Below are 25,943 nucleotides of genomic sequence, written 5' to 3'. Positions count from 1 at the left end.
TTCTAAGTTTCTGGACTAATATCCACTTATCATTGAGTGCATATCTAGTGACTTCTTTTGTGATTGGGTTACCTCACTAAGGATGATATCCTCCAGATATATCCATTTGCCCAAGAATTTCATAAATTCATTGTTTTTAATAGCTGAGTAGTACTCCATTGTGTAAATGTACCACATTTTTGATAGAACATTTTTATTGAAGAAATTTGTATTACTTAGTCACATGTCCCCAGATGAGTTAGTGGTAGTTTGTATGCCCACCATAGGACAGGCAGAAAAGTATGGTTTTCCTTTTTTTCTTTTTCTTTTTTATTGATTATTTTATTTATTTACATTTCAAATGTTATCCCCCTTCCTAGTTTCCCCCTCCACCAGCCCTTGATCCCCTCCTCTCTTCCCCCTGCTTCTCTGAGGATGTTTTCTCACCCACTCACCCACTACCGCCTCAGTGCCCTAGTATTCCCTTATGCCTTATGCTGGGTCATTGAGCCTCCATAGGACCAAGGGGCTCCCCTCCCATTGATGCCAGATAAGGCAATCCTCTGCTATATGTGTAGCTGGAACCATGGATCCCTCCATGTGTTTTTATGAGACTCATTTATCCAGAGATTTTCTGATTGTCTGCTGCTTAAGGTTACATTGCTGAAGGTCTTTTCTGCTTTTCATTTGTAGAAGACAAGGGAAGTTGAGGTGCAATTCTTTCTTTGGAAGCTCGTGTTTTCACTTTGACATAATCTCTATATCAGTTTGGTGGGGTTCTGTTCTCTTGATATGGTTGTGAGAGCAGAAGCATGGGTGCCATGGGAATGTCTTAGAGAAGAACAAAGTGGGCCATTCTGAGCAGGAGAACTTCAGAAATAAGTGAGCTGAGCCTAAAGGATGAATGGCTGTTCATCTGGCAGAGCAGCTCTGGAGAAATTGTAAAGTCTATTCTGCACATCCTATGAAGACTCAACTAGTATTTCAAAAATGTGCAGGTTCCTTTGTCAGAAGTTGTACTTCTACTTCTGTAGCTATTGCACCCCCCCTCTCTCCCTCCTTCCCTCCCCTTCCCATCCCCCTCCCTCTCTGTCCTTTTGTCTCTGTCTCTCCCTCCCTTTCTTTCTATCTCTGTCTCTCTGTCTCCCTCTGTGTCTCTGTCTCTCTCTCTTCCCACTTTTCTCATAGCTACAAGGTTCAAACTTTTTTGAGAATCCAAAACAATGTCCAAATATTCATTTTTCTGCTTGACCAAGTAGAAATAAAAGGCAGCTGATGCCCACTGAAGTAGAAAGATGGAAAAATGTCCTCAGAGTAAAGTGATGCCAGCCATGGCTGGGATCTTTCATCTTTCCTCTCCATTTGGGGTCAGCTTGCTGAGAGTGCCAGACATCCCCAAGTGTGTCTTTTGTCCCTTTGTGGTTGCCACATTATTACTCAACTTGGGCATTCACAGCTGGTGATCTAAGCCAGAATCAACCACTGGTAAATAATAAGTCTACTAAAAGAGTCATATTACTAGTGATAAGCAGGAAAAGATTTATTTAATATAGCAACATTGGGAGGTCAGGGAACTACCTGCAAGTCTGTCTTTGGAATTCTGGAGTGACATTAAAGCCTAATACGACTTTTTAAATTATTATACAATATTTGGCACATTCTAAAGAATCTATATACCATGCTGGTCCATGTTAAGTTAGAAAATATATAAAAGGACTGAACATCAATATGTGCCATTCTGAAACCCCACCAGTATCATCTGAGCTGCCCGTCTGCTTCCTGTCCTACACTTCCCATCACCACAGAGGTAACCAACATGCTGCTTTTTAGATTTATCTTTTTTTGAGGGGGGGGGAATTTCACCATATAACTCTGACTGGCTTAGTACTTGTTATATAGACCGTGCTGGCCTAGAACTCTCTAATACTGGGATAAAAATTATACTACTGTGCTGGGCTATGTTTGTCTTCTAAAAACTAAAATGTTATCAATTTATGCAGGCACCATTAATGATACTGTTTTCAACATAATAAAAATTTATCATACTATAGTCTTTAGAGTTGTGGTTTTTCAATCAACATCATTATTTTTAAACTTTGTTTCATGCATATGTGTGTTTTGATTAGAAGTATGTCTATGCTCCCAGGCTTGACTGGCACCTGCAAAAGCCAGTAAAGGGCATTAGATCCCCTGGTATTAGAGTTACAGATACTTGTGTCGTGAGCTGCCATTTGGATGCTGGGAATCTAACCTGGATCCTCTAGAAGAACAGTCAGAGCTGTTAACTTCTGAGCTCTTTCTCTAACCCCATTATTTTTAAGGTCTATATATACAGAGCATGTGGCAGCATGTGTTTTCTTCACTTTACTATATGTTGCTGTATAGTATTCACTTGTCTGACCATCCACCCAGATTATTCTCCAGTTGAGCACCCTTTCCATCCTCTACCCTTGCAGATATTCATTCCTAGGAATGGAGCTTCTCTGAGTAGTCTTGTGCATTATCTTCTGTAGTCAGTCAGGGTGATATTCCTCAGGGCAGAACTCCTTGCGGGGAGAATATGCAAGTTCTCTACTAGATATCACCAGATTCCTTTTAAAGTGGGTGTCCCAAATTCCAACAGTGTTTCTTTTGTTCCTCACTTTCATCAACTCTTGGTATTTACAGACTTAATTGTCACCAGTCTAGTGAGTGTAAAAGGTCAGCTCTTATGCAAGAAAAGGGTGATGAGATTGTCTCTTCACTGGTGTTTCCATTTCTTCCAAATGTCACTAAAGGCTTACTGCTCCTTTGGGGAATTAAATGTATCTAACAATAGTTCTGTCCCTAGGGTTTTGTTTCCCAGTGCTGTGCCTTTTTCTTGTCTGGGAAGGGCTGACCCTATCAGAACTTTTCTGACGAAGTAGCCATTTCAGGGTAACCCAATGGGTTCTAGAAAGCTCATGGGCAGAGGGGTTTTAAAATGAACAATTTGAAGCAGTATTTTAATTAAGAGATTCAAGCTGTTTCTATTTTCCTAATGACCAGTGCTTGCTCTCATTGTAAATTATATTACCAGGCAAGATGACAATGAATCCTTTGGGTGACTTTTCTCCCCTCTTTCATTTCTGATTTTCTGGACTACAAATTAAGACAGGTGGAATTTCTTCTTACACGTTTCCCCGTTGGGTTTCCTGGGACTCCCCCGTCCCCTCCCAACTGCCTCCTCTGTGCTTCACTGAAGAAGTGAAAAATTGAGGTGATTTTCTAAAATGAACATCTTTATTGATTAGGGGCTAATTCTGACAGCATGTGGCCATCTGTTTAATTGGGTTCCACATCTAGGATGTAACTATACTTAGTAACGTGATTTATGAGAATTTCCTTCATGTCTCATTATCATTTTCTGATTTATGCCACTAAGTCTGCTGCTACAGCAGTAAAGACTTGAGTAGAAAACAGGAAAACCTATAGACTTGTTATTCTTTCCCAACCCATGCTTTTGTGCAGAACCCTGAGGTTGGAGCCATCTTTTGATTTTCAGTTATTTTTGCAGAGGGTTAAAACTTATTTTCTGCCCTTGTCAAGGTGAGTATTCATGTCTTCAGACATAGAGTGTGGTGTGAAGTTTTACTGATTTAAATCTGTTGTATTGGGCATTACAGTAAAGAGCTGTCACCAATCTTAATTACATTTCAATTGGTAGTTCAGTTAAGTGGAAGAGCAAGGAGCCAAGAGCATTAGCACCTCAGCCTGTGCTTTCCTAACTTTGTGACAACTGCTAAACTTATCATCCCACTTTTCAAAGGGACAAAGTAAAAGCCTCATTGAGAGAGCTTGAGTATAATTATGTGGCATGATGGAGTTAGCCTCTCTGGCCCTTACTGTCCTGTTCGCAGCATGATGGACAGCCTGTAGAGTGTGCAGGAAGTGTTTCAGAGGATAGATTTGTAAACTGCCAACACATGGCCGATGTATTTCTCAAACTAGTATGTCAGGCAGCCCTTGGATAGACCATAATGGTCACTAACAGAAGAATAGCTTACTACATCATGCTTTAGTTGTGCAACTGATTGTTGCTCAGACAGCAATGCAGAGGAAAATGCCATGGTATGAGTCCTATATATTTGCCAGTGACATAATGTTGAATGAACGAAGCCAGGCACAAGAAGAAGTGTACTATTTCATTCTGTGCATATAAAAATCAGGAGCAGGAAAATTCACGTGTATGATAGAAGTGAAAATAGTAGCAATCTTTCTTGGGAGTTATTGACTGAAGAAGTACAAAAAATATTCTCTATCTTAACCTGACCAATGGCTGTATGTTACAGCTTGTCCCTTGGCTGAACAGTGGGTATAGCTCAGTGTTAAGATGCTTACCTAGCATGTATGAGGCCCTGAGTTCCATTCCCAGCATCACACACAAAATATTCTGCCTTTACTCTGTGTAATGCCTTCCCCTTTCCTCCATAAAGGTATTTGGAATAGTATTTAGTTGAAACAGATATGTTGGCTTTCTAATAGGTTGCCTAAGGCCAAATCTTCAGAGGTATAGATCAGGAAAACATATTCTGTTCATTACCAGAACACAAATGGTTTCAGACTTGCCACACAGCCTCAACTTCTGAACTCTGCCATTGTAGCTACAGATAATCTATAAGCTAAGTGAGCATGGCTGAGCTTCAATCAAACTTTATTTACAGAACAGACAGCAAGTTGGATTAATGCATGGGCTGTAGTTGAAGTAAAGCCTATGTGAGGATCGGCTTCTGGCTGCTACCAAGGCAAATCTGATCTAGCTTTTATGGGTTTTTTAATCTAGTCATGTGGTAGTAGTGTCTGGAAGAGTGAGCAGCTCATATCCAATTTTTATTTCTGGTAATATGGATTGGTCTTTAGAATAAAGCTTGTTATATGTGTTCATGTCACTGTGAATTTGTTATATGCTTCATTCCAGTATTAAGTTTTTTATATTTGTATATCCCAAATCATATTAAACAATTATTTTAAGCAAATAAAATCTTGGCTTGAAAACAAGCCTGGCCTGAGGGCTAAACCTAACAGTTTTATTATATTTACTGTTATACCCAAGAGATTTTGTTGTCCCAGTTTAATTACTGATGTTGAGCTAAAGAAGATAATAAGCCTTTGTCCAGAGGCTGGGTTTATACTGACATTTAGCCATAGAGTTAATCCTGAAATCAAACATAAATGTGTTTTCCTGTTAAGGACGTAGCTATTTCAAGCTGGGAGAAGTTCTCCTTCTTTGTTATATCTGCTGAAAACTATAGAATGGAAGCCAAGTTAGTGGATACTCACCTGTGGCTTCTACTGGGATTTAATGAAACTAAAGTCTTGAATTAATTTAATGTTCCACTTGGAGTCACGAGGAAACAAGGCAAACATCCAGAATTTAGGAACAATGTTCTGGGTTATGGAGCTATTGAGATATGTAAGGGATTAACACAAATTTCTCATTATCCAGAACACAACTTACCTATTGCTAGTGTATTTAAATGTGGTGCAATACCATGGAACAGCAAAAGATTTCTGAACATTGACAAAAAATTTAATTCAGTATTAAATGTGTAATAAGTCTGAGGTGTTTCTGACAGTGCTTGCTGTGTTGCATTGCTATTACAGAAACATAAGATATTAGCTATGTAAAAGAAACATTTTTATTGTCTTCCTATTGGCATTCTTAAGCATATATCAAGTTAGCATATCTTTGGACTGTATTGTGTACTGTAATGTCTGATTTTTAAAAATTACTCTTTGAAGCACTGACCCAGTGGTGTAATGGATAATAAGTTTGACTATGGATCAGAAGATTCTAAAAATTGTTCTTCATGGGGCTGAGAAGATGGATAAATCTGAAAAGTGCCTGCTGTGCCAGCATCATGATCTTATTTCAGATCTCCAGTAACCATATAAAAGTTGGACATGGTAACACATGTCTATAATCCCTCTTGATGGTGGATGGAGATTGAGCCCACTATATCTTAATTTCCAGCCAGACTAGCCTACTTGATGGGCCCCAGGTTCAGTGAGAAACTCAGTCTCAAAAAATAAACTGGAGAGCAATCCATGAAGATCCCAAGTGTCAAACTCTGCCCTATACATGCACTTCAACACATGGGCACACACCTGTGTGAAAACATGCATACAACACACACATATATGTCTTTCTGAATGATTGACTTGAGTTGTATTGAAAATCAGCAAATGAATTTTAGCTTAGGATTAGAGTAGAATTCAGAATAGTTTTTGAAATGGATCTGAACATATATCCAGCATTTTGTAGTGTATGTTTATACAAAAGGTCAGTCTCAGCATTGATGAGCTTATAAATATGGAAAGATGGCTCAACAGTTAAAAGCAGTTGCTGTACTTACAGAAGACCCAGGTTCAGTTGCCAACACTCAATTTAGGTGACTTGTAACTGCCTTATTTGTATGTTATGTGTGTTAACTTGAGTTGAAGGGGATCTGGTGTCTCTTCAGGCTTCTACAGGCCCCTGTATGCCTATGGTGCACGGACATACACACATACACACAAAAAAAATAAATACATTTTACTAACCAGGTGAAAACTCTGAAAAAGTTTTTTTTCTTTTTTAAAACCCTCATTCACCTAATTTACTTATTTATTTACTTGTTTACTTATATAGTTTTATTGGATATTTTATTTATTTACATTTTAAATGTTGTCCCCTTTCCCAGTTTCCTGCCCCCACAAACCCCAACCCATCCCCCTTCCTGCCTGTTTCTATGAGTGTGCTCCCCCACCCACCCACCCACTCCTCACTGCCCTAACATTCTCCTATACTGGGCATCGAACCTTCACAGGACCAAGGGCCTCTCTTCCCATTGATGCCCAACAAGGCCATCCTCTGCTACATATGCAGCTGGAGCCCTGGGTCCCTCCATGTATATTCTTTGGTTGATGGTTTAGTCCCTGGGAGCTCTGGGAGGTCTGGTTGGTTTTATATCCTATATAAATATTTACCCACGATTTAATTTGATGTAAAAATAAGAACAACCCATCTCATTAGCATACAGATATTTCATCTTTTTATTGGTTATTTTCTTTATTTACATTTCAAAAATGGTAAAAATATATGTATACCAAATAGTTGTTTATAAAAATGTCTTTAATACTTATGATTAGTAGATACCTGTTTTATATACAGAGATATACATACCTATACATATGCCAAGAGTTAAATAAACATTTCTTGGGTGCAAAAGTGTTGTGAATGGAAAAGATTACAAAGCCCAGATCTAGAAAATATTCCCATTTAATATTTTAGGAAGTTGGAATAATCCTTATTTCTTGGTATCCAAAACTGTCTGAAGTTCCTTTCCATACTAAGGAAAAGCTTAGATATATACCCAACGGGAATGTGTATATATGTATATACACATTCTGATATGTATATATATATCAGAATATGAGTTCTGAGTCTAGGTAATAAAAGCCATTATGACTTCCAACTTGCTTTCTTGATTTATCACTCTGGGAGAAGCCAATCACCAGGTCATGGGGCCACTCAAGTAGATTGTGGAGAGGCCCACACGAGAGGCTCCAGAGGGCTTCTGCCCATTTCTAGTACCATGCAGATCCCTCAAGTATAAGCATTTGGGTCAGTACAACAAATTCCTTCATTTTGACTGCAATCTCCCAAGAGACCTTCAGACAGATCATCCCCCCAATAGCAGCTTCCAAATTTCTGTCCCAGAGAAACTGTGAAATAGTGAGTGTTTATGGTTTTAAGAAAATTTGGAGATGATTTGTTATATAGCATTATAACATGCCAGATAATGAGCTTGAGCTGGCAGTATAGTATGATATGATAATGGTAGTTAATATTGTGTACTCTCAAGTGGGACAATTTGATTTTTAATCTTGACTTGGTCACTAGTAACTTGCAATCTTGGCCAAGTTTCTTTTTTTTCTTTTCTTTTCTTTTCTTTTCTTTTCTTTTCTTTTCTTTTCTTTTCTTTTCTTTTCTTTTCTTTTCTTTTCTTTCCTTTCCTTTCCTTTCCTTTCCTTTCCTTTCCTTTCCTTTCCTTTCCTTTCCTTTCCTTTTTTAAACTTTATTGGATATTTTCTTTACTTACATTTCAAATGTTATCCCCTTTCCTGGTTTCCCTTCCAAAAACCTCTCCCCCTATCCACTTCACCCTGCCCCTGCTCATCAACCCACCCACTCACACTTCCTCGACCTGGCATTCCCCTACACTGGGGCATAGAGCCTTCATAAGACCAAGGGCCTCTTCTCCCATTGATGTCCGACTGTTGGCCAAGTTTCTTAACATCTTTAATCCTTAGTTAATTTTTTAAAAATAAAATGGAGGTGATATAACTATCCTATAAAAATATCAAACAATATATATGTTAAATGCTTAGACAAAAATCTGGCTCATAGTAGCTAAATCATAACAAGTTATTAATGCTTGCTTCTGATGAGTTGGGCAAGAAGCTTGTTGCCTGCATACTTAGAGGACATCGTAGTGAGTATTCAGTGTTCTCTGGTAGTCACTGCAGAGGGGAGAATTTAATCTGCATGAGCTATGATTGGATGATCGGAGAAAGTGATGATCGAGAAGACCTTGGCAGGAAAACAAAGTTCTTTAGGTAGAGAAGAAATGCTATGACATGTAGGTAGGGATGACTGTTGCAAAGGTAACATGCTGAGCTGCATATGGTGCAGGAATGGACGGTGAGAATGATCACATATGCTGGAGCAGAGGCAGCCTGGGTGCTTTAGAAAGCAAAGGCCGTAACATGATTTGTGGAAGAAGTTTATAATAGACTTATAGATCATGTTGAAGAACAGGGAATTGGTGTGCTTTTCTTTGAGAAGAAAAACAACAAGAACAACAATTTTATTTTCTTAGTTTTATTCTTAAAGAAAATGGCTCAAAGAAGGGGAAAGGCAGGCTACTTGGACAAGCTAGAGTTTTGTATATGGCCCCAAAGAAAGATGGAGAGGACCCAACTATGGGCATTGATGCTAGTAAGAGGGAGTTAGGAAATGGGTAAGTTAAATCCCAAGAGATCTAGTAACTGAAAAAAGATAGTATATAATACAGTTTTCAGTCATTTTCATTTCTTCTTGAAAAACTCTCCTGAAGCGGCTCTAGTGACTACCCTGTGTACTCCTCTATGCTTGGAAACCATTAAGGTGCCTACTACTTGAATGTCTAATCTTCTTAATAGCTCTATAAACTTTGTACTATGCACCTATGTCGGGAAGTGGGCGTGGGGGAATAAAGGGAGTGGGAGAAAGCGGGTAGACACAGAGGACTGCCGCGCACTTTCCACATGGCCCCAGGTGGGTGTCTGGCTGTGGGAAGCCATGGACGCCAGCCCACAGGGGTGGACAAGGGGCAGTCTGAGGTTTCTGGGCCTCACAGAGGCCAGAGATAACAAGTTCTCAGTCTTGGGCATCCCAGACGCTGCTGGACACTGCAAAAGAGCTGAGAAAAAAAGTGGAGGCCCCAGGGGTGGCTTGGTCATCCCCAAAGAAAGGAGAGGGCAGGGAGTGAGGGGGCGCTGGGTAGTCTGTGGCTATTGTCAGGTAACTGTGAGGGTGGAGTCTAGCTAGAATGCCAGGAGCTTGGGGCTTTGTCTGTGTGACGGATAGTCACAGAATTATGGAGTTGGGGGCCCTGTGATGTCAGACACCTTTCTCTGGGAATGTGGCTCATTGTACTGTCCCTTGTAGTGTTTTCTATTGGGTTGCCGGAGCAAGCCTTGCTCAACCAAAACAGGCTGCCTTTCACGATCCCACATGCCCAATTTTCAGAAGAGAAAATTACTTGCTAACAATTGCAGCACTAGTAAACTTCATGTCCATTAGTCAGGGTTCTCTAAAGGAACAGATTCAATGTAATAAATAAATCTAATGCAATGAATTCATTAGATTGACTTATATGGCATAGGCTGAGTAGTCCAACAACAGAGAGCCTGAGAACACAGTAACTGCTCATTTCATGAGGCTAGATGCTTCAATTGTCTCAATATATCACTGGAGGCCTGGAGGATTCCTAGAGAGTCAGTGGTCTTCAGTTCATGTTGGAAGGCTGAAGAAGCTTGGCTTTAATGTTGCAAAGGGTGGTAACAACAGCAACAGTAACAGCAGCAGTAGCAGCAACAACAACAACAGCAAAGTAGATGCTCTCATCAGCAAGGAGTGAAGCTGGGCAGGTAAAAAACATCTTAAACTGGACTGCTGCTGGAGAATAACCCTTACTCTGTGCAAGAGTCTTCCCTCTCATCACTGAATCCAAACCAGGAAATAACTTATCTATACAGAGCTTAGTTGATTCCAGATTGTCTTCATTGATCCAGATCCAATCTAGGTGACAACCAAGATGAACTATCACAGCAGGTCTGGGAGGGTAATCCAGTTTATTGATGGTACTTTCTCAGCCTTTACATTATAGTGTTCAACACTGGGTAAGAAGTGTGAGAATTATATGAGCTACACATGTGAGTATATACCAAGATATCATCAAATAGTCATATATATTTTCACAAGTTCTACTAGGGAGGACTTCTTTCTCTTTTGATATGGCAAGACTATAGGATGTGAGATCAGCCAGGAGGTAGGTGAGTATCACAAGGTTAGGTGGGATCCACATCCTACTGATTGCATGTCCATTAAAACATTGTGAAAATGAAGGTAGTTCATTTTTTTGAACCCTAAGCATGAAGCTCACTGCAAAACCTGTATTTAAGTCCACTATTTTCTTTGTCCTTTAGCATTGCCTAAGGGGGAATTGAAGGTAGATTACTTAACAGACAAACGGCTGCAAGATGCCTTATAAAGAATATTGAAGTATATTCCCCAGAAAGTGATTGTTTCACAAAAATTTACAATGAGATTTACCAAGTTTATTGAGAAAGATGAAGTTAAGTCATGAACAAACTTGCAACAGTTTGCAAAATTGACAGATGGTATGCTTAAAAAGCACCTGCTGTAAGCATTTTAAGATAGGCCTGACCCAGGAGACAACTAAGAACAATGCTCTGTGAAGTCTTCATGAGTAAACAGAAGCATCCTTAACTGGTAAGCCCAGGTCTCCTAGAATCCCATTAGTGAGTGAGACGGGTTTGATGCCTGTACAGCCTCAGTCTTCTGTCTGAGATATTTGCTAATGTTGTTTCTGTTGTCATGGACTGGGCAGATTTACTTCAGGGTTGGTAATAGAAAGAATGAAATGGTTGTTAGGGTCCATCAGATTTTCACGAAGATGCGAGTGGGGCACTAGCTGAGAACTACTTGACTGTTGAACTAGATGGTGATGAGCATCAAGATCCTGGAATACAACAGGAAGTCAGGGTCAATCTCACTAATCTGTTTGATGCTCCCAATCTCACTTATCCCACACCTTAAAAATTCTTTTACAGTTTTCTTTTACTTTGTAAAAGTAGGATGCAACTTAAAGTGAAATACCATTTAATGCAGCAACTCTTCTACTTCTTGGAATATACCCTAAAGAAAGTCACAGAATTGAAAGAAAATTATTACCCACCAAAGAGACATGTGTTCCTGTGTTGGTTTTGCAATGGTGCAGCTTGAATCTAGGAACTCATACAGTAAGGAAGAACATGGTCACTAAGCTATATCCCTGGTCTGTTTTCTTTTTCCAATTTATGTCTCCATCATCAGCAGACACATGTATTGATGAGTTTGCATCTTAAAGGATGATATTGGAAGAGATTAAGTATAACTAATGTAGTGGAATTATAGTCACGTGTTCATTGATAAAAATATTATCAAATAAATAGATAGATATAGCTTCAGTGAAACACACATGTATTCATTAGTATATATTTACCTAATATGTTCCCATGACTAGACTAAGCATCACTGATGCTAATTTCATCGTTTAATGCTCAGGGCAGCAATTGTTTATATGAAAGGGCCAAATAGAGCGTCATACTGCCATGGAGGTGGGGATTAGTGTTTTCTCTATTTTAGAATTTGAACTTCTCAAAGTGTTTATTGGAGACCAGTAGCATCACTACTACTTGTGACAAATGGGCACTGTTTGGTTCTTTTTACTTACTAAATAATGAACTCCAGTGGTCTGTACTAGCACCTTAGATCTTAGTAAGATTTTAATCATCAAATATCTTTGAAAGATGCTGAATGTTGAGAACTGTTGAGCCCTTGAAATGCTGCCAATACAAAAAAAAAAAAAAAAAGAGTCAGACCTAGTGGGTGAAAGTAGTGCTTTTAATTTCATCTTATATTTTCCTGAGCCCATTCCAGCTTTATTACTTAAAAAACACTGCATTCTAAGTATATCTGTAGTCCTGGGAAAACAGGGATGGTTGATAACTCTGGTAAAGGGGAAAGATGGTGTTTGTTGTGGCATAAAGGTAGTTATGGAATAATAGAATAGAACGGTCATCAAAGAAAGCTACAAGATGGAGGGCAGATTTCAGAAGCTGCTTTCTGCTTGTCTGCTCTAGGCTGCTAGATCTGGTGGCAGGAGGTTACCTGCAGGAAGCCAGCAGATGGCTAAGGCATCTTGCTGAATCCCTTGACAGGACTCACAGCTGTTATAATGCAATACTTTCTGGAAATAGGAAATTTGGCATGAACCAAAATATTGCAAGATGCCAACTTGGATAAAAAACACTATTCATTTTAGCAGGAGTGACAATGAAATCCTTTTATAACAACAACAAAAGACACAACCAAAAGCGCTTTGTAATTGCAACAATTTTCATGTCTCAACTCATGTCCCCCACCCCTAATTTCTAGAAGAATACTATCCAGGTTATCCTATAGCTAGAACTAATCTTGAATACTCATTCCCTTTAGCATTCTTCCTGGAATTTTTAAGGTAGTTACAATTAAATGTATATTTGTCCTTTACTACAATCAGATTTTTTTAGGTTATGTAAAGATTAATGTTAGAAACTATCATCTGAAAAAAGTTCAAGTAAAAATATTGTATAGATGGAGTGAATGGAATAAACCAGGAGGGCTGAGTTATGGATCAGTTAGCTTAAAAATGATCAATCCTTTACTTTTTGTATGATTGATTACAGGTGGACAACATGATAGACATTGAATCTCGGTAAATTTGGGTAGGGATTCTCTTTTGGTTGAAATTCTCATTTGCAGTTGGGGCTAAGATAATTCTGTCAGCTTGTGAGTCTCAGTAACCTGAATGGTTGGTTGAAATGCAGAAGTCCATGCCCAGTGTTCTTGACTTAGAAAGTTTGGGGTGCGGGTTCAATGTTTGCATCTCTCACAAGTACTGAAAAGATGCTGATGTTGCTGGTCAGCAGACCACACTTTGAGAACAAGTTTCCTTGTTACAGAGCACTTTCTGCCTCAAAGGCCAATTGATTTTTTTACGAGCCATATATTCTACTCATTAGTATAGATATTTATATAAATAATCCCCTCTCCAAATTACTCTGCATGTCTTCTGTGAATCCTGCATTTCTTTTCTCTGTTAAGTGAAAAAATTTACTTTAGAAAGGGTAGAATAGGCCCACCCCTTTCTTTAAGTCTTGCAAGATGTGATTGTTCAGTAACATTCTCTTATTCTCTAGACTGTAGGTACTTTGATGATGTATGATATTTGTACATTTAGAACTTACCCAGGTGGCTTTGAATATCACAGAGACTCAGTAAATATTGGTAGTCAGTAGTTCCATCTTCATGACCAAATCCAATGCCTGTGATAGTTTTAATGACATATTTAAATATACTAACTATTCTGAATATGGATCATAACCTATATCTACTTAGTGAGTTATAGAGCTAGAAGCTATTGCACAGAATAAAATAAAACATGTAAGAAGACTGAAACTACAAGTTAAATTTAACAAGAAACATGACTTCCTCATTAAAATGATAGATCAGCAACAAGTTTGAAGTGTGGATTTATATATGGATTCATCTGGTAATATGAGACTAACACCTAAGACTTGAAAATAACTGTCATAGTATACATTAGAGTAAAGCCTTATTTACACATCAAGAACTCCATGCAAAACCAAAATATTGTATTGCTTGAAAAAAGCAATAGTGCACTAGAACATCATGTGCACATCATCACAAATATTACCAACATCCACACTTGGTTTGAAACCCAAAGAAGCATATAGTTAGTCATTGGGGGAACCCAAGTATATCTCTATAGAAACCAGTTATAGCATGTATGCAAACCTTTGATTCAGTGCTTGACTTTGTATACCTACCATTCTACATATTTTCAAGCCCAAAGGATGCTCCTTTTGCATTTGCCCTATTCCTTCTTCTGTGGGACTGAACTTTGCATCGGTTAGTGCTATTTCTGCCTTGTTGGTTTCTGGAAGAATCCTAACTAAATAATTTAATAATCACAAGGGTACTGAATGAAATGGTTCTAAATTTAGATAAGTTTTAGTTGCCTTGTCTTGTGTTGACAAATTTTGGTAGAATTTGACAAGAGTAAAGGAAAAAAAATAAGTAGGCTGGGCTTCAAACACTGACAATGGAAGTCTCAGGTCTCCCATTTTGTTCAGTATGATTAAACACAGAAACAAAAGGAAAAGACGTGTGAGTCCTACTCAAAGATGTCTTAAAAAGCAATAGCATTGTGTCAACCTGAGAATGTAAAACTTCTGAATAAGAGAAGCCTTTGAAAAGTATTGTTTCCATATTTGCTACATGATAATTAATCTAAATTGTATATTGTACTTATTGAACGTAAAATATATATTGTAGTTAAGGGGAAACAACAGAAACTGTAGGGAAAAGCAATTGATGTTAGTTCAGTCCTCTCGGGTCAAGACTTTTTGTCTGGATGAGACTAGTCTTCAGTATGTGCCGCAGATGTTAGAAAGGGCGTTATACAACATTTTAATCCTTTGGAGGGGAGGTAAGGAGGACCCAGGGGAGACAGCGTGGTAGAACTTACTTAAAACTAGGCATTAGGCAGGCGTTCTCAGTTTGTTTGTGTTTGCATATCATGTAGATATTCACATGTGTGTTCATTTCTGGATGTTGATGTGGCTGGGTTGATGTCTTGTGTCTTGGCTGATTGGTCTCCATCTTATTTCCTACAACAGTGTCTCTCGCTGATTGGTTAGACTGGGTGGCCATGGAGTCCTTGAGATCTTGTTTCTGCCTTGCTGCAGACATTACAGACATATTACAGACATATGCCAGCACACCTTGCATTTTACATGGGTGCTTGGGATCCAAACTTATGTCTTCATGCTTGTATGGAAAGTGTTTTATCTACCGAGCCATCTTCACAGACCTCATACTGCGTTTCGATGGACCCTGTGTTGGCTTCAAAACTATACTAGTTTTGCCATGGTAGCAAGAACAAGGAACCAACACATCTCTCATTTGAAAGAAAATGAAAGTCAAACTTGAATAATGTAATATTTTCCAGATTTGGCACTGAGAATGAAAGCTTCAAGAAACAATGTAATGGCAGTACTAAATAGACCATATGCTATTTTAGAATGTTGCTAAAAAAATATAATTGTAACTACAGGCTATACTTCAATCTCAGCCACCTTTTTGAGGTTCATAGGGTATGGATTCCATTCATTCAACAGATATTTGCCAGACATTCTATCTCTGAGGATGTTGCAGTGAGAGAAAGGGAAGGATGAAACAGTGTAATTGTATTATAATCTAAAAAAAACCACACACACACACACACACACACACACGCACACACACACACGAAGACAAAAAACAAAACCCCCCAAAAGTAATAATTAAAACCCCTTTAATTATGGAACTTACAATTCCTGTGCAAGATTGTTTATCTATTCAAGTGGAGAGCTTCTGAATATTACAGTGAGTTATAAATCAGAAGATCATGATGGATAACACCCAAGCCTTTCAAAAGCACCAGGGCAGCAGTCCTCAGCCTGTGGGTCCTGCATATCAAATATTTATATTATGAGCCATAACAGCAAAATTACTGCTATGAAGTACAACAAAAATAATTTTATGGTTGGGTGTCACCACAACATGAGAGACTGTATTAATTAAAGGGAATGCTGAGAACCATTGTACTAGAGGATAAAGTGACATCTGAACAAATACCTGAAATAAGGCCCGCATAAATACCTGAAATAAATACCTGAAATAATGGAAGAAAAATAGATCAAAGTTAGACAGAAATGGGTGGAGACAGGGGGAAATTATCTATCTATCTATCTATCTATCTATCTATCTATCTATCTATCTATCTATAGTGAGTTTTTCAGTCCTGAGTATATTCATTTGCTTTCTTAATGTCTGAGTGATGGGGTAATTTGTTAATTTCATTTTCTTCTTTATATGTGCTGCACTGAAAAAAATTAATTAGTGATTTTACAATAATAAAATGTCTACGGAAGCTCAGAAACATTTAACTTCTTCTGGAAAACTGTAGCTACAGTCAGGCTATGTCTTTATGAATATAGAAACCAGATCGGTGAACTTGGGATAATTACCCACTAAATGTGATCAGTTCTTTGGCAATGAGGTTAGCAATAGGAGCTGTCTGCATTCTATGTCCAGCATTTCTGTGAGCTCCAATTAAGTTAGTCAGTATTCACTGATAGGAGAGTTATAATGAGAAAGCTCAGTCAAAATGAAATGTTGACCCAGGTAGAAAACTAAAATCAGGTCTCTGTGGCTTTCCAGGGTGCAAATTAGAAAAAGAAAAAAAATTACAATAAACAATGAAGTGATTACAGCATAGAGATGCCAATATTTTATATTGCTACAGTTGTAGTCATTGAAATTCTATAACTACAAGGCTTAAATTTTTGCTTGAAATAGGATTGGGATTTGTAGTATTAACAATACAAGAGCAAAACAACACTATATAAGCTTTGTTAACTGTTATTTGATCGCTTTTAGAAGAATTTTCAGTAAAACACACACTTCCAAAACAGCTAACTTTAGTGAAAAATTTGATGGCCTTTGGTTAATCAAAATGTAAACCATTAATGTTCAAAGCTCTTTTGGCTAATCAAAATGTAAATCATTAATGTTCAAAGCTCTTTTGGCTAATCAAAATGTAAACCATTAATGTTCAAAGCTCTTTCTGACCACCTACCACCTGGAATACTAATTTTCTCCCAAAGGTGATTACCACAATCAATTTGTATGTATTTGATGGGTACTTATTTTGAGTATATAAAGGAGTTATTGAATTACTATATTTATTTATTTATTTATTTATTTATTTATGCTTGTACCTCACTTTATCCCAACAGCAGCTCATAGAAAATTATTTCCGTGCTAGAATTTTAAAACTCGTTCTTTACTTTTTCATTTGCAACATAGCAGTCTTGATTGTGGTCTTAATTATACACAGTGTAGCACTGAACTTCAGGGTGTGCTTTGACGACTTCTTGGACAGTATTTCTCATAGTGTGGTGCCTGGACTAACACATGCAGTCATAGAGACAGACATTTGAAGACCTATTCTGAGTAAAGTAGTAACTAGTTGGCAAACTAGTTAAACAAGATCTGATGCTTAATCTTCATGGCAGTTAAGAACAACTGGCACGTGTGCCTCCTGCTATACCTCGACAGGAATTTTGTAAGTATACAAAATTATGTAACAAAAGCCACAGAGTTTACAGGAAAATGAGGATGGCATACAGCAATCAAAAAGTTATGATTGCAGGCTGGAGAGGTGGGTCAGTGCTTAAGAGCACATCCTGCTCTTGTCGAAGACCAAGTTTCGGCTGCTTACAACTACTTGAAACTCCAGCTCCAGGTGGCTTCACTGTCTCTGACCTCTAAGGACACCTGCACACATCCATACCTACCCCCACACATATTTTTATTTTATTTAAAAATAAAAATAAATGAGAAAACTTATCATGAACACATTTAAAAACAAAAGGTGGGGACCTAATCAAAATTTAGCACAGGTTTTTATGTTTTAAAGTGGGCAACTGCATGAATGCAATGGCAACAATGACACTTTCCCTCAAAGAGAACTGATGTTTGCTGGGGCATTTGTTGTTTAGGGAGTTGCTCCGTATAAGTTACTGTGTGGTGTTAGGAGGAGAGATACTCGAGTTGGGAGTTTTGATGTCAGATGTGGTAGGTGTGGCTTGTAAAGCACAAAGTGATTCAAAGTAGTTGATCGTGCTGAGGGGTATGCATATGAGCAAGGTGTGTACTCACATGTGGCTCAGTATAGCTGGTTTCTGCTTTGCTTATCGATGGGGGTGTGCATAAGCAAAAATTCAAAACTGGAGCTTTGTCCCAGAGTTTCCCCCTCTATATCTGTTGTGTTAGAAGAAACCTGTCTTTCCTTTTATATAAAAGAACACAGTCTGTTAGTGTAGCATTGAATGCATACGTGCATGCATATATCCACACATATATTGCACAGGAACTCTATGAACTACACCAAATGTCATCTTTCTACTTAGTTTATTACATCTTAGGGACTTTCTCATATCATCACACAGAAATTTAGTCCTTTAAAATATGCTTGCAGTAACTTACCCTCCAACCATACTTCTTACAAAATCATTAATTTTTGCCAACCCAATAGTTAAAACCCCCTCCCTACCTCTCTCTCTTACACACACACACACACACACACACACACACACACACACACACACAAAATGAGGAATGCATCCCATAAGTATACTGATAAAAAACAAAGCTTTAAAAGTCTGGAACAAGCAATGAGTGATTCTGCAGTGGGGAAACACTAAAATAAAATGAGTTGGTGAGAAAACATAACAGATACCTATTGAAAGAGGAGACAGAATGAATTCCCAACCCATTTATTTATTTCTCACTTCCACCTTTGCTAATACAACTTATCCACTTTATGAAATAAGATATTGAATTGACCTTGTTGGGATTTCCATCTATCACTCTTGCTAGTTGACATCTCTAAAAATGCAGCTTACACTGTTAATCCATTCACTTCAGCAAAACATGCCTAAGGGCATCAGATTCTTCAGTTTATCACTATTGGGTTTCAAGGCCCTGACAAGCTGAGAAGATATAGCTGATCAGGGTGATGCGATGACTTCAGCACTGGAGTCTGGGGCCCCTAAAAACAGCAAAAGCTGCAGCAGTGGAGGCTTATGCAGGTGTCAGATGTTTTCTGTGACAAGTTTGGCAGTGGACATAACTGCTTCCAGCTGGGCACATCACCAGGCAGGGAAGCCATAATGATTGAATAATTAAATCACATTGGTTTATGATCATTGTTCTTATTAGAAAATATCATTGCTTTGGGGTGATTTATTGTGTGAAATAGGATTTTCATATAAACACTGTGATTTGCATTTATATGTAATGCATATTTGCATATATATCTAAATCAGAATGACTTACTAAAATTAAATCACCAAAAAAGGGATGAACTATCAATGTAAAGATGCCAAAGATGTTTAAGGAAATGTAGAAATTATGAAGATTAAAGTAACATTGTGCCTTGAAATTCAATCACATTAGTTGTGTTTTTCTTTATCTGAAAGCAGCAGGAAGAGAGAACCATTAACTGGATCCATCTCTGTTTTTCAATTAGTTTTTTGTACCTTGAAATCTCAAAACTCTGATATTAGTAATAAAAGACATAGAATATGGGAGTCTTATGAAAAGAGTTCTTCATCTCTAAATTCAGGACTTACTTTCTTGGCTTCATTTCCCCTCAACATGTCCTGGAATGGAGGGGGAGACAGAAAGTTGAGCAGAGAGTAGAGGAACATTTTAATTCATAAAAGAACATTTCGTCTCATGGGGGCTAGAGCAGCTGCTCTCAAGCAGACAAGGACATTACAGAAGGTTTCTTTCCCTCTTTCCCTTTCTCCCTCTCCCATTCTGTCTCCTGTTGCTTTGAACTCCCAGCTGTAATGACTATAACTCACAACTCCCAGGATCAGCCCAGGGTACAGCATTTATTGGTGACATGGAAGAACAAAGCCAAGTGTTTCTTGCATTCACCTATATCCAAGACCTGCTAACTAATTTGTATGGTTCAGTGCAAAATGAAGATGCAAGGCCTTCCATACAGGAAGCAGAACAAATGCCATCACAAATGCTAACATGGAAAACATAATCTTCACTTTTGACTCATCAACAGTGATTTTTGTCTGCTATTTACTGCTGTTCTTTGAAAAACTAAAATTTTATGTCACTGCATGAGGTTTTCCTTCTGTCTTTTTATGCTACAATGCAAGTCTCAAAAGTGAATAAGAATGCTTTAATTTGCCTCTGGAATTTCCAAAATGGCACATTTTGTATTTTGTAGCATGTACATACACATATGTAGATTTTTCTCACCAGCAAGGTAAAAATGTTGCACACAACTAATTTAGCTATTTTTATACTACTGCTGTTACTACTACTACTACTAATTTTACTTCTTTTTTGGTGGTGTTAATGCTGGCCCCCAAAGACTATATGCAAGTCCTCTACAGTTGAGCTGCAACCTCAGCCTTTTACTTCTTAATCACCTATCTACCAACAGTCTTCACCTTTCCCTTAGTGATGAATAAGGAGAGACTGGAAGGTAAAGAAATGATAGATTTCCCTCATTTCCCTTTTGTTGTATGTTACCAATTTCAGTTTGAAAGGTTGGGCGATACATAGAAGAGTAAAGGGAAAATGAAAAGAGAGAACTTGAATCATTCTATTTCTTAGAATACTATTAACTTCTTTTAGTAATCTAAGCAAATCCTAGTCAACAAAGGAAAGCATGACCTCTTGGAGCTGTTCAGGTCTAGAACTGTTGAGTTTAGAGTAACATGAAACTATGATAGTTGAGCTGTATCTTGTTAGACTCCTCTATGTGTGAATAGCTGTATTTCTGTACTCCTTGGGCAGGATAAGTGCTGGGTGTGCAAAAGGGCATACCTGTTGTGCACATTGTATGTACCTCTTCTTTTCACACACATGCTTCATGACCTTCTTTGAACCCACATATAAAATACAAGTTCAAAGATTCTATTACAAAGAAATACAATGCAATAACAGTATGAGAAGCATAACCATTCTTTATTTATGGCAAATGTGCATGCAACAGTGGATACCTTAGAAACTGATACCTATGTGCATCCAGAAACTTGCTGGCTATCCCGCAGTTTCCAGGGCATATTCTATATGACAGTCCTGGATTCTGCCAATAGTATATCTGTATGAACTGTCCTTGAAATGATTCCATGTACTTTTTTCAAACTCGGGTGCATTAATATTACCGTTAGATATATCTCTTGGAGATCACTTGGATCTACAACTGCGTTTGTAGTTTGGATGAGCATCTAGATGCTTTGGGCTGTAGTTGGAACCAGAGTGTTGATATCGATCATCTCCATATTCTTACCATTTTTTGTCTGCTTGCCATCCTCTCAGGGTTTCCTGCTGGAGAGCTGCAGAAGCCTTTCTTTTGGGGAACAGAATACCCTCGGTGAGTAAATCAGAAAATAAACCAATCCTTGACACGTTAGCAGTGAAGAACTTGTCACTTTGGCCAAGGGCAAAATATCTAGTCTATCTTAGTTATAGTTCTAAGTATAAAGGGAGACTGTGATCACAGGATCTCTTATAAAAAGAAAACATTTAACTGGGGCTGGCTTACAGTTCAGAGGTTTAGTCCATTGTCATCATGGTGGGAAGCATGGCAGCACACAGGCAGATGTGGTGCTTGAGAGGTAGCCGAGAAAGCCATACATTTCAGATCAGCAGACAGCAGGAAGAGAGAGTGACACTGGGCCTTGCTTGAGAATCTGAAATCTCAAAGCCCACCCCCAGTGACATGCTTCCTCCAGCATTTACTTCAACAAGGCAACACCTTTCAATAGTGCCATTCTCTCTGAGCTTATGGGGGGCATTTTCACTCAAACCACCGAATTTGACTCCCTGGCCCCCATAGGCTTTTATCCATATTATAATGCAAAATGCATTTAGTCAAACTTCAAAAGTCCCCCTAGTCATTCACAGTCTCAGAAGTGTTTAAAAATTCAAAATCCAAAGTCTCTTCTGAGACTCCTGGCAGTTTCCTAAACAGTCAATTTCAAGTTAATGGCTATTCAGTGGAAAGAAAGCATTATAGGTCTTTGTAGTTTTCAGAAGGTATTTGTTTTTTCATCCTTGTCATCAGAGTATTTGACTAGATGGCAAAACTGGTTTCTACACAGAATTTTATTTCTCACACATTTATGCTTTATGGAATGACAGAGGGTAGGTTGGCTGATCAAGAAATACACAAAGAGAAGTCATAAAAATTTTAGTTTGATATTGGAGGGTTTTGAATGTCAAAGGAGGAATTTAGAACAAAAATGCTGAAGTTTATGAAGTGATATAATTAAAAGTGTCATTAGAAATGTAACCACATAACTATACCATAGGTCACAATTGACAGGTCTGGACTTAAGGACAGCTGTTTACAAACAGATTGTAGATGAATATAACTCATAATTTCTATATATAGTGGAGTTTCTCATAATATTCATTGTCAGCAACACTATTATTTCTTTATATGCTTTTTTTGTGGCTGTGGTCCATTAATTTATGGGAAATTTAGTTATAATTTTAGGAGTTGTCACTTGTATTTACATTTGGATATGTGAGAACTTCTATATGATTATGTAGGTTAAATTAGATAATGTCTCATACATATGGAAATCAGAGAAATGTATGATTGTGTTTTGATTGGGCTCTTCAGAAGATGTTGTCATAAGGATATAAGTAGTTCCTTTGGAATGTGGTACCAGGAAACCTCAGCAGAGAATGGGGAGGGAGAGCAGAGAGGGAAGGAAAATGATACCTTGTGGTCTATGAGACTTCCCTGGGTAGCAAAAAAAAAAAAAAAAAAAAGATTTACCACTAAAACTATCCAAACATGCTAGGCTATTTTTTGTGTGATGCATTTTTTTTTTTTTTGACGTTCTAGGGAATAAATCACTTCCTTAGCTTTTCTGACTTTTAGAGAGGGCCTACATTATTTTTTCCATGGTCTTTTTTCCCCATCTTAGAAATGCCAGAAATGCATTTCTTTTGACATTTCATCTTTTGTCTCTTTTGTTTTTAAAGACACTTGTGTTTACTTTGGGCCCACCCAGCTAAATCAGGGTAATTGCTCTCTTTTAAGGTCACCTGGTTAGCAACTTCAATTCCATCTGCAACCTTAATTCCTTTTTGCCATATGACATAACACATTCACAGGTTACAGGAACTAGCACCTGGCATCTTGGGGAAGCCATATGTGTGCCACAAAACTAACATGATATCATGGGCAACTGGAAATTAGTCTTGCTGGGGAACTATAGGACATACTTCAAGATAAGGGTTATTTATCCTCCATGTCGCATTCCATCAGTGCTTTAGTAGCCAGACTATGAGAAATAATTTCTGAGAAACTCCCTAGGCAGCTAGTTTTAACTTGGTCCTCAGAAGCAATGTGATCAGTGCACTGAGATATGCTCTATGCTGAGAGAACATAGGCAGGCATCAACAGAGGCAACTATAGAGAAAGACTATTGTTAGTCCAAATGCAAAATCTTAGGTTTGTTCCTAATCAAATCCATTCTTAACATCCTGGTCCTTAGCTGACTAGCTTTCTTTAGTATTCAGGAATTTGGATTCTATTTTTTTCCATAGTTAAGATTAGAAAACGTGCACACTTAGTTCATAAAATTAAAAGTTTAAGTAATTCTGTAAGGGCTCTTCAATCTGAAAAATATCCTAGCATTCTTTGATTCTGCTTATCATGGACAATTTAAGTGAGTTTTCTACTGTTATATAACTATAACTGAAGACTTGGAAAAGGTCTGCTTATATTTGGAAATTATTGATTTAGTGATTTGTTTATTTGGTCCATTGACATGGGATTTTTATAAAAACATAAAAATCAGAAATTTAAGAATTATTGTTAGTGTCTGTTAGTATTAACTTATGCTGAGACATAGTTGATACTTGAGTGAGCCATCTGCTTTCTATTAATATATCACTTCAATGGATAGAGGTTACGCATTGTTTGACTACTTTTTACTGGACTATAGAGATGGTAGAAGTTACTTCATTGAGCTGGATTCCCAGACAGCCATCTATTTTGTCTTAATTGATAGAAAGCCACCAGAACCAAAGGAATTGGTATCTTTTTGCTCAGGCTGGTCAGCATGTGGCCTACATGTGAGTGTTGGGTCTAGTTTTGAGGACTGAGACCAGCCAAATCATTTCCAAGGGAAAGGAAATGTAAAGAACTAAACACCACATTCTAAAAGTGTTCCATGAAACTGTTGCGCTCCTCTCTTCGCTTCCATTATCTTCATTCCTCAAGTTCTAGAAGGAACTTATTTGTCTTTGTTTAACATCAAGGCCTGATGACTCTTCTTTCTATGTTTCTGTGGGAAATGCTGTTCTCTAGTCCATGAGTGAAAAACAAGAACATGAAAGAGGGCTCATAAGATGATCTAGCTGTTCAGAACACTTGGCTGTTTTTCCAGAACACCTGGGTTCAATTTTGAACACCCACATGATGCTCACAACCATCTGTAACTCTAGATCCCAGGATCCAATACCCTCCATGGGTACCAGGTACACACATAGTACACAGACATACATTCAGGCAAAATACTCACACAGATAAAATAAATAATAATAAAAAAAGAACTTGGCAACATTTAGAGGTGTGGTTTGCCGATTTTTTTTTTTTTTTTTTTTTTTTTTTTTTATTTTTTATTTTTTTAGTGGGAACAACTTGCTGCCATGCGAATTTTTACATAAGTAAGGCTTGCCTTGAACTTATGAATTCCTTGTCTTTCCTCCTTAAATGATTACAGATATGCTGTGTTTTGTCTTTTGGAANTACACACATAGTACACAGACATACATTCAGGCAAAATACTCACACAGATAAAATAAATAATAATAAAAAAAGAACTTGGCAACATTTAGAGGTGTTGTTTGTTTATTTTTTTTTTTTTTTTTTTTTTTTTTTTTTTTTTTTTTTTTTTTTTTTTTTTTTGGTGGCCTCAAATTGCTGATCTGGGAATTTTTACATAAGTAAGGCTTGCCTTGAACTTATGAATTCCTTGTCTTTCCTCCTTAAATGATTACAGATATGCTGTGTTTTGTCTTTTGGAAGGAAAATGAAGTGACAGAATGGTTTTCTGTGTTTAGGGAAGTCAGCAAGTGTTCAGCTACCAACTTTACTGGATGGACCAATAGGCTTTTGAAATCAGTTAAATTTTAGATAAATGCATGGAAGAAACTTTTTATTTGGAACTATGCTAAAACATAATGGGTCACATTAGCCAAGTGAACTTCTCATCATTAGAAAGAAAAGCAGGTCTCTTAGTACTTTTTGAATGTCTTACTGTTTGTTTGTGATTTTTATTTTTAATAGTAGGCTCACTCTATAGCCCAGGCAGGTTTCACACTTCTATCAGTCTCTCAAATGCAGTGCCAGGATTACAGGTGTGTGCTCCTATTCCAGCTTAAAAAACTGTTTTTGAAATAAGATGTTACTAAGTTTTCCAGATTGGCTTCTAACTTTTTATCTTATCATCTCTGCCTCCCAAGTATCTGGTAGAAAATTGAGCAGGATTTTGTAACCACTTTCATCTCAGAGTTTTGTTTTTGTTTTTTGTTTTTGTTTTTTTATGATTTTCTGATACAGGAGTAAGGTACCCCCTACTTGATAAAAGCTTGTGGTCACAGTGAATCCAGACAGTAGTGTAATTGTTTTGTAATTGACAATAAATCTTGTGTATGTGTTAAAGGCCTCAGATGACAAGAAAAGAGAAACTGAAGAGGTAGTAAAGTAAAACTGTTCCTTTCCCCCTTTGGAGAGCTCCATTTTTAATGCAGGAAGCCCTTCAGTTTCTGCCCAGCCAGTTGTATTCTAAGAGACACATGAGTTGATTTTTTATGGCATGCTAATTTAAATAATTATATATAGAGGATATCAAAGTAATACTATAAGGCTTAGCTATACAAAATAGCTTTTTCTTTGTCTCTT

The 25,943-nt window shown here is 37.7% G+C and overlaps 1 protein-coding gene across 2 annotated transcripts in view; it reads left to right on the top strand.

Moving 5' to 3' along the window:
• The window catches only part of Phex (phosphate regulating endopeptidase homolog X-linked), a 228,383-nt gene that overhangs the window by 187,039 nt on the left and 15,401 nt on the right, over positions 1 to 25,943 (top strand). For both annotated transcript variants that reach the window (XM_021187283.2, XM_021187282.2), the window contains exon 16: positions 21,335 to 21,389. In XM_021187283.2, the coding sequence (XP_021042942.1) occupies positions 21,335 to 21,389 (55 nt within the window). The remainder of the gene's footprint in view (positions 1 to 21,334; positions 21,390 to 25,943) is intronic.

Source organism: Mus pahari, chromosome X, assembly GCF_900095145.1.
Source record: "Mus pahari chromosome X, PAHARI_EIJ_v1.1, whole genome shotgun sequence".
NCBI lineage: Eukaryota > Metazoa > Chordata > Mammalia > Rodentia > Muridae > Mus > Mus pahari.
This window is presented reverse-complemented; position numbering and strand designations above follow the sequence as displayed.